This window comes from Solanum verrucosum, unplaced genomic scaffold, assembly GCF_900185275.1.
Source record: "Solanum verrucosum unplaced genomic scaffold, falcon-dt-bn FXZP01000229.1, whole genome shotgun sequence".
NCBI classification, from domain to species: domain Eukaryota; kingdom Viridiplantae; phylum Streptophyta; class Magnoliopsida; order Solanales; family Solanaceae; genus Solanum; species Solanum verrucosum.
In genome coordinates this window covers 5020304-5030646 of record NW_026020011.1, presented here as the reverse complement: position 1 = coordinate 5030646, position 10343 = coordinate 5020304, and the positions used below count along the sequence as shown (strand labels likewise).

General features: G+C 34.6%; 1 protein-coding gene across 1 annotated transcript; it reads right to left on the bottom strand.

The window, feature by feature from the left end:
- Positions 1-355: 355 nt before the first annotated feature.
- LOC125820110 (zinc finger CCCH domain-containing protein 6) lies at positions 356-9079 on the bottom strand. The gene is made up of 4 exons (XM_049499531.1): positions 8756-9079; positions 5176-5388; positions 1864-1988; positions 356-1589 (listed from the first exon to the last, which is right to left on the bottom strand). The coding sequence occupies exons 1-4, from the start codon at positions 8813-8815 to the stop codon at positions 521-523; spliced, it is 1467 nt and encodes a 488-aa protein (XP_049355488.1). The 5' UTR covers positions 8816-9079; the 3' UTR covers positions 356-520.
- Between the last annotated feature and the right edge of the window lie 1264 nt (positions 9080-10343).

Below are 10343 nucleotides of genomic sequence, written 5' to 3'. Positions count from 1 at the left end.
AATCTAAGGAAAGTATTGTGTACACGAACCTTACTCCTACCTTAGAGACCTCAAGTAAGGCATATAAAGTTTTTTTCCCTTTTAGTTTCTCACCCAATATTCAGTACTTGCATTGGAACCCAACTCTAGAAAGTCCCACACTTTAAGAGTAAAATGCTCTCTAACAAAGTCGACTTCATACCCAGAGGGACTCATCCGAACCCTTGCTAGTCAAGTTGATATACACGTCTTTATAGGTACAACTACTATCAACACTAAAGCATATAACTGGGCAAAATAACTTCATTAAAGGTATTGGGCATCATGCAAGCATCATAATAAAAGAAAAGGTAACAGAGAAGAAAGTTATCACTTCTGTATTGCAATTGAAATTTAGAACCATAAAGTAAAATATTTAATGAAGTTGACTCATTGTAGGGAAATGGAGGAAAAAAAGGGGGCAAAAATGGCCGAGCTGCAAACAAGCAATTCCTCCCTTGACAAAAAAATTTAATGTACAGAGAAGAGCCAAGCTGCATTATTATGTACCAGTAATCTCCCTATCCATTTTCATTCTCTTTGAACTTTGGACCTCTGGCAGGCTACCCACCCCCCTCTGTTGGGGGGAAGCATCATGCAAATATGCACAGTTGGCGCCATGTCGGCATCCTCTTGAACTATTATAATAGATGCAAGGCTTCATTATCTTAGGTTTTGTATCTCTTGAATTGTAGCTATTTTGTGATTCTTGAACTGAACCTAACTGTTGGTTGTTTCGGTTGTTGTTGTTATATTGTGGTGGTAATGTTTCTTGCCTTTCTCCTCCATGCTGCTGAATGAGAGACTTGTAGTAGTTGATGTCCCTAGCTACAGGTGCTGGCATAGAGGAAGTAGGTGTTGACATAGTTGCTACTGGAGCTGGTAAAGGAGCTGACATGGCCTCGGGTATACGAGGCCTCAAACTGGGAACGGGTCCTATTCTACTTGGAGCAGAGTGGAAGGGGCCGTTTGTAGCACCTGCCATCGAGGGGATAACTAGCTCTGTTCTACTGACTTGAACTGGAGGAGGATCTGTCCTACCTGAGTGATAGAAAGATGGATTGGCTCGACTAACTACAGGTTGAGATGGAGCAGCAATACTTGATGCCTGCAGCCTTGTGTTGGGCATGTGACTAGCAGCAGACATGCTTTGGGTATTCATAGCAGGCACGCTATGGGAGCTGGTGCCTACTCCTTGGTGTGTAACAAGTTGCCCAACAATTTTCGGGTCACTCAAAATTTTTATAAGCAGCTCACGATCAATCAGATTTCCCTGGCCACTGTCTGCCATAAATGCAGTTAAAGCTGCCTGAGCTTCTGCTACAGCATCAAGCCCCAAGCCAGGAACACCTCCCGGTGATGAGATTCCATGGACTGGAAGGCTATTTCCAGCACTTCTATTGCACAAGGGAACTCCAGACTGCATTACCTGGGCCGTTGAGCTGGCAGCATTAGTAGGTATAGCAGTGCCAAATGAAGGATCTGCTACCTCCTCCTCTTCAACAGGTGTTAAGGGTACAACCGGTGTGTGCTGATCATTATGAAGGGTTTCATCTCCAGGACCCGTAGGACTGCGTGGGGAAAAAAGAACAATTTAAAAGAACTACATCTAGAACTAAAATAAGATCAATGGAAAAGAAATTTTTTTAAAATGATTTTAGTAGAAACAAACCAACAACAACATATCCAGCGTAATCCCACAAGTGGGGTATGGGGAGGGTAGGATATACACAGACCTTACCCCTACCTTTGTGAGGTAGAGGCTATTTAGACTCTCGGCACAACAATGCATTACCAGAACAGGCTAGAAAGAAAAAATAATCCTACAAGAATGAAGAATCATACTTTGGAGGAATGGAAGATTCACGTGGATAAATTGCTTCAAGAACTCTCATCTCACGTTGTTTCTGAACCTCTGTGTCATTGCTTTCTTCACCAGCAACCACTCGCCAATTTGTATCCAACACAAACTGTTAAAAATCAAGGGAAGTGTTAGCAACTAGCACAGTGATGCTATGACTTCATGTGTGCAAATATGTGAGAAGAGAAAAGGAGAATAAAATTACAGCAAGAGAATGCTCAAAATAAAGAACGCATGCTTCAAAACCTTACAGAGCATGTATAAGTAGCTCCTTCCCCCAGGACACACACCCAAACCAGTACTGCTTAAGTGAAATTATCAATTCAACTTCAAATTGGCACATGAACATCCAACGCCAGTAGACTATCAATTGTTCATTTCAATTTCTGCACCACACTTCTTGTTAATCAACATAGTTTAGGGACCCAGCAGGTCCTAACTCAACGTATGGCTCCTATTTCTCCATATAGTTACAATCAAGTAAACAATCTCAGATGTATTATGGAATCTTTTTTGTTTGCTCTGCCATATTTTTGTCTGTTCCTCTCGACAAAAGTTTCTAGAAGGATGGAGTTACTACAAATGTGCTTCTCTCCTCAGCATCTCTCTGTGATACCTTTGATTGGATTCAAAGAGAAATGCTTTCAGGAACAAGAGGTTATCATGTGATTTTGTTTGAAAAGGAACCAGTAAGAGAAAACCAATGATACTGGGAAATGTTTAGCAGGTATAAGGAGGAATGTGGATATATGTGGGTTCGAAATGCATTTCCTTCCTAGGAAAGTTATACCAAAAAATTATTCTAAAGGTTTACACAGTATTATTCGCTTTATCATATGGCCTAAAGGCGATTAGTAGCCTTACTCAAAGTGAGTAGAATTACGCCGCAATACCAAGCTAGTTTGGGTTGGGCTGAGTGTATGAATCCTCACTATCATAAATACGGGGAAGAATCTAACCTTATCCAAGTTGTGCATACTTATCTGGAGAAAAGTTATCCAAGTTGTATATGGGAATCTGTATCCAAGAATTAACTCATTTATTTCAAATGGCTCAACAGGTGGAAACTCATCTATTTGGATTTTGGTGGATCCTTGGGTGGGAGATACATTTTCCTATTTTCATCCCCTTTTATATATTACTCCCTGAATCCCAATTTATTTGGCTTTTTTTCCCTGTTAAGAAGGACTGAAACCTTGATAAATTTTTAAAAAGACTAATATTTATATTCCATTTTTCCTTTAATGAGATGCTTTTCCAGGAGCTGCAGGTTCTGTTGCAGATTCAATAGGAAGTTAACCTTGTCATTTTTTGCATATTTAGCTATGTGTCAACTGGCACCTACAAATTGGGACAGAGGGAATTGCACACTGCTTGATAGCACACATCAAGTGTTTCTCATAAAGTAGTAAAAGGAGAAGAGAAGAAGAGGAACTCTTATTCAATTGAGTAGGTTAACATCATTTAAGAAGCTCCTTCATAAAAGATTTAGACAACAGTGGGTGACATAAAAACAAATGTCAACTACATAAGAAAAGAAATTTTAACTACATGAATTGAGGAAAGTTTAGAGTGAGGAAACCTTCCTAATTATTTGAATTTCTTATTATCAAATAATCATTAAGAATATTGCATTATTTTAGATATATACTAGTAATATACTTCTCTAAATCTTTCAACTTTGACAGATGTTTTTGTTTCTCTTAAAACTTGAATAATATTATAATAGAAATGCAGATGACCTCAAATCATCTGTTTAAGTACTTTGCTGCATACATCCCCAGATGGCTTTAGATATGGCAAGGGGGGGTTGAGCTTAACCCGTATAAAAAATTAAAAAAAATTCATTTCCAACCTGCCCCGCATAAAATTTTTAATATTTTCTTTTTTTAATTAAGTTTGATACTAAAAATAAAATTCATAAAAATAAATTTATCTTCTCATTAAGTTATATTAATTTAATAGATAATGGCTTTCATTTTATTTTTTAGAGGTCAATTGAGAAGCATGTAAGAAACAATGTAAGAAACCATATTAGTTTTAATTGAACCATTTTCATTTACTATCTTGAATATTTTAGTAACTTCAAAGAAACTATCTTAATAAATAATGTTCTATCACTCTTATAACATGTAAAATGTTATAAGAAAGTTAAAATTAAGTTAGAACCCGTATAAAACTGCATAGACTCGCAACCCGCCCCACATTAGTTTTTAAAAAAACCACTTCAACTCGCCCCATATCCCTCCCCACCCCGCACAACCTTAAAACCGCCCCGCCTCGCATAGCCTTAAACCCATCCCGCCCCACATCCACGCCACCCCATTGCCATCCCTAGATGGCTTAGAGCTGGAAGCTATGAACTCCAAGTTGATACTCTGGCAAGTATTTTGTCTCTTCTTTTTCTATTGCTGAAAGCGAAAAGGTAAGCAACTTCGGCAATTATTTTATCTTCATCATCCAATGGTTATTTCCTACAGTTTTTATTCAAATTATATCTGTTTTCGACTTTTAATGGATGGCCAGCTCGACATTATCATGCTCCTACTTCCAAGCAATGTTTTAAACGGGTATATTGGGTCAAAAACAGACTTCGCAAGAGATTTTCCTTATCAACTATAAGGTTTTTGTCAAAGACAAAGAAATAGGGTTTTGGCTCAGTCTACCTTGTCTAATAGTAATAGACTTCATGAGAGCTACTCGGGAATTCTGTTAGTTCGTTAAATCATTTATCTGTCTGGAAGTTTCAACACCATGGCCTGTAGATATAAAAGGAGCAATGCAAGATTCCTTTTGTGTCCTATATGTCAGTTTTTTTATAGGTTGCTTTTGAAAAATCAAATAGAAAGTCTTCTCTTCATTTGCATTCTTTCCTCTATATTGAAACGGCAACAAACTCAACTCAGCCATTCAGTTTTTTTGATACGTAGGATTACAGTAAGAAAGTAAAGTACCTTATTTTTCTTTTACCAACTAATATTAAAGCAATGTTCATAAATTCTGAAAATTTCAGAGCAAAAGCTATATTTAATGTAAACAAATTCTACACCCCAATACTAAACTAGTTGTGGATTGACTATATGTTATTTTATTCCCCTTGATCAGTAGACTATAAATTCATTTTTAGACATGATAAAAATTCAAACTGAACAAGGCTATCACTGAGCATTTGGTTCATTCATTTTCACGAGGGAAAAGTCCAGCTATTTATCATACTACTAACATCCTAAATAGTGCTAACAAATAAAATAATACCTGAAAAAATACAAGTAGAAATTTTAAAAAGCGCAACTTACAGAGGGAGGACGACTCCATTTGATTACAGGGATTTGAGCTACTTTATTCTTCCAGAGGTTTGCAGGCTGTGCACCCTCAAAGCCTGGTGGTAAATTATCATCCGACACCAAAAGACCTGCGTGCAAAGGCAATGATATCTTTGCTTGGAGATGATCTTGAGCTCCTCCTAATCCAACTTGGGAAGGGGAATCTTCAGACAGGAAAAGTTTTACCTATTAAAAGAAAGATTTATTCAGGAAAAGCATTCTATTTGGCAGCATCAGTCGATCAATACATATATATTCCAACACATATACATCCTATTCAGAGAAAAAGATTTGATTAAAATTTGTGCCAAAAGATATCATTCATCAAAGGGTAAATAGCGATTTTGTCCTTCAAGAGATGGGCAAACAGATTAAGCCTTATATTAGTCCTTATATTATTCATCTGAGCACATTAAGCCTTCAATTAATTGAAACATTTGATATTGGTCCTTCAAACTAATGGAAGTTAATTTTTTAACAGAATTATCATTTAAAAGATCTGGATAAGCCCGGGCGAAGCCACCAAGTGTTGAATTAATTTTCAGCTTCAAAAAAAGTCTGGATAAGTCCCTGCTAATCAAAGAGATGGGCAAACAGATCGAAAACAGGATCAGAAAGCAGCATATTACCACCTTTTTTGGATAAGTATATTACAAGCTCATTCGTTTAGCTGATTGAAAGTAGTGATAAGCATCAAGTATTGAAAAGCAATTTTTGGTGTTAAAATTGATTCTATAAATAAGTAGTTTCGTGTTTGGATAGAAGTGTTGAAACTAATAATAAGCCACCAAAGTGTGGTTAAAAAAGTGCTGATAAGAAAATTTTCTGTTAAAATGATCAATATGTCATAGTATTTTGATATTTCAGAATTAATAAAAATATTATTAGGGATAAACTATTAAAGCTTTTGGTAAAATGAAAAGTGTCATTTAAGCTAAAAAAGCCATAAGTTGGAGGTGACCAAACGTATAAATGAATCAAAAAGTACTTTTCATCTATTGACCAGCATATAAGCTTAACCAAACATCCTCTACCATAATAGAGAACCAAAGCTGAATGAAATAGAAAATCAAGGATAAACTTAAAGAAGACAGGGTAGACATTACTTGCTTTCATGGAAAACTTAAAGTTTTTGATTCATGATTGGTGGCCATCACATTCGTATCAAGATAAGATTTTATTACTCTTCTCAAATGGTGCTAAATCGGATCTGCCCAATTAATCTTATCATTGGTATTTTTTAGCACCTTTCCCCTGCTCTCTACCCTATGCTTCTTTTACCCCTTTGTCCTTGATTTATATTCGATGTGAGACCTTTACATTGTAAAGCAAAAAGACTAGATGATCATGTTGTCATACTTGGTTGATTTAACTGGACCTTTTGTTTTTCTTTTTCTACACATAAAACAAATATCCCCAAACATCCCAACATGATTCCTCTGCATGACTTCTGATAACATAACTCAAACTACAGGTAGACCATTATGCATCATTTGTCATCAAGACAGACTCTAACCCACCTACACGCTGATTAACATGCCTTTTGGCCACTTGAAATAAAATACATAAGACCCTATCTTTCACTGGAAAACACCATTGAACCATGACTGGACTAATGCATAACTCTTGTCCATTTGCTGTACAACATTTCCCGCCTTCATATGTCAAATTTATTGATATTAACTTAACATACTTGGATCCCTGCCCAGAATGTATTTATCAAAAACTTTGTAATCTATACATCTGAAAAGAAAGGCAATCATTTTGTGGTAAAACAGATGATCTTCTTAAGTTCGTTTTATATGAAAGAGGGAATATCCTAAAGTTCTGTTATTATCAAGTGTAAATTAAAGCAGCGCCAACCTTTGAGAAGTAATCTTTTCGACATAGTTATTAAGAATACAACAACTACTATGCTCAATCTCAAAATTAGCAAGGGTCAACTATATGTATCTTTCAAGATGCATTCCCACAATCTGGACCTATTTAGTTCTAATACTCGATACTTCATCTTTTAAGACATTAAGAAGTTTTGTTTCATCAAAACCTTGGTGGACAAGGTGAGCACAAGCTGCCAGTAAACACAACCATTCGGCATTAACAATTTTTTAAAAAAAAGGAGATGAAGAAGAAACTTGGGAATATGTATCTTCTTCATCTTTTTCAATGAACTTGCGCCTTGTGCTGATTACTGTCATTAAGTTCTCCTGCGACTGTCTTCACAAAAACTCTCAGAATATGTTCACAAAGTAGAACACATTTACAAGTATGATTTATTTTTTTATCAAGTAAAAGATTTCATTGATACCTACGAGCCAACTTGGCCGTAAACAAGAGATATACCAAAAAGGGAGAAACCTACAAAATATGGTTCTCTCCAAAAGAGACCCAATGAGTGCACCAAAAGAAGATAAGACATCAGAGATTACTCCTCAATTAACCAAAGCTCAGCTCCACCCCCTTCAAAATCTCTCCTATTCCTCTCCTTCCATTTACAAGTATAATTTCACTAAAATTTGGAACTGCATCAACCTTTTCCCTTCTTCCTCTGATTTTGGATGAGTACACTTGAGAAAATTTAATCAACACATATAACAGGATTCTTTGGTTTCAAACTTAATAAAGTAGTTTAGCTATCTCTTTCGGCTAAAATTAGTGTTCCATTGTCAATCAATGAATATATCAATCAACTACCCCTCAATTCCAAACTAGTATGGTCTTCAGCTAAATCATCTATACCCATCCTGCTCTAAGACTAAGATAGTCTGGCTGTCAAAATTTTAACATTAGATTTCAGTTTCCAGAATTACTAAATTCTGGCAATGTCTTAAACATATAACATCCTAAACAAGTATCAAGAAAGTAACTCCACATCATTCCCCGTATCACTCAATTTAACTTGATTAACAGTAATAAAACTTAACAATTGAGATTAAAATACAATAACAAAAATAACCAGGCTTCATTCCCAAACTAACTTGAAGTGGACTATATAAAAAGGGCAGTCCGATGCACGGGACTACAGCTAAGGGTCGGACCACAATGGTCTATTGTACGCAGCCTTACATTGCATTTCTACAAGAGGCTGTTTCCACGGCTTGAACACGTGACCTCCTAGTCACATAGACGCAACTTTACTAGTTGGATTGGACTATATGAATCATCAAACTCCATTCCAACTTTTATCTCATTCCATTCCAATCTTGGGTGTAAAAGAGAGCTGGATTGGACTACATGAATCACCAAACTCAATTCCGACTTTTAACCCATTTCACTCCAATCTTGGGTGTAAAATAGACCTATACGAATCAACAAACTCCATTTCCAACTTTTAACCCATTTCAATCGAATCTTGGCTATAAAAAAGACCTCTTTTGTATCACAACAATCAAATTCATCAAAACAAAATGGTTTATCAACACTTTAGAGTTCATCAGTTCCCAACTCAGTTTCATTTTCTATTCTTTTTAGGGTTATTCAATACTCCGATTATATTGTACATACAATTACATCAATAAACTATGAAAATTACGGATCTTTACATAAATTTTACCTGACAAAGACTATCATCTGAAGCCCAAGTAACCCTTTTCGATTTCTCCCGTCCTCGCATATTTACAAATACAAAAAATTCCGATTCGATTCGATTCAATTCTCAAATATAAAAATCTTAAATCAAATAGGATTAACAGTGATTTTATTGTCAAAATTCGCTCCAAAAACCCTAAAAAATCAGCTAAATGTTGATCCGATTTTGAAAAAAACGATTTTTCCGATGAAAGTAAATTTTACTTAACAGAGAGAAGAGAAAGAGAAAAAAAGAAGAATAGAGATCAAAAGGCAACCCTATATAAGAACCCTAATTCCTCTGATTTTTTTAATTTTTTTTTCTGTGCCCCCTTTTTATTTATTTTTTAATTAAAAAAATTAAATTATGAACTGTTCACTCACTGTTATATCACTGGATAAAAAATAAAAAAATGGTCAGCCTGTATTCCTTTTCTATTTTTTCTTAAATATTTTATTTAAAAAATAATTACTTGCATGTATGCATTTGTCACTTAATTTAGTGTTTTTTCGTTTCAATTATATGATGTATTTTAATTAGGTGTGAAGTTTAAGAAAAAAATAAATAATTTTGAAATTTATGATATCAAATAAGTTATATATGGTTGTATGGTTGTATTTCATCTTATTAAGCAAATGACTAAAAATGAAAGTGTGTCTTATAAATTGAAACAGAAGAATAGTACATGAGTACAATACTTTATTTCAATTTGTTTAGTGTGATTGGGAGTACGAGGATCGAACTAACTAATGTTTAGTGTAAATTTTAAATATAGAATTATCAACTTTTAAACGTGAAAATTATTAGTCTTGATGAATAGAGTTATCTTGTACATGTTGATGGGAGGTGGTACATATATTGTGAAATTAGTTGATGTGCAGGTAAAGTAGTACAATAATAATATATATATTAACAACATGTTCAATATAATATCACAAGTAAGTTTGAAAAGGATAGAGTGTATGCCGACCTTACTTTTACTTTATAGAAAGGTTGTTTCCGAAGTCCAACCCGAAATTTGAAGACGAAAGATATACCACCAATGGCTAATGCACATTAGTTAAAGCATACCACCCAATGTCGATTCGTATGATAATTTTATTGAACATAAAATATATAACTAATGTACAACTGTATAAATATGAATTAAATGATTTTACTAGATAAAGTTTCTTTTGTGAAGTGACGGTTTTGAACTTCACTTTGCATCATGAGGTTTCAAATTCAAACTATCTATGCATCATTTAAAACAGGCACCCAAATAATTTGTGTCTTTGAATACCTAATAAAATATATATAATAATATCTCAAAGTATATATATATAATTTTTCGAAGTTAACGATTGCACTTGTATTCTCGAAGAACACAATGGTCATTTTTTCCAACAATGTGCTAATTTTTATAAGATTTAATTTGCTAAATAAATAATTAACTTAAAATATGTCAATGTTATCTAAGAATTTTATATGTCAATATTCCTTTGTGGCATGAACTTGGAGCTTTAGATGCGGTAATTATCCGGCTCGAAAATAATATAATAAACTAATTTAATTTATAATTAATTGTCTGGCT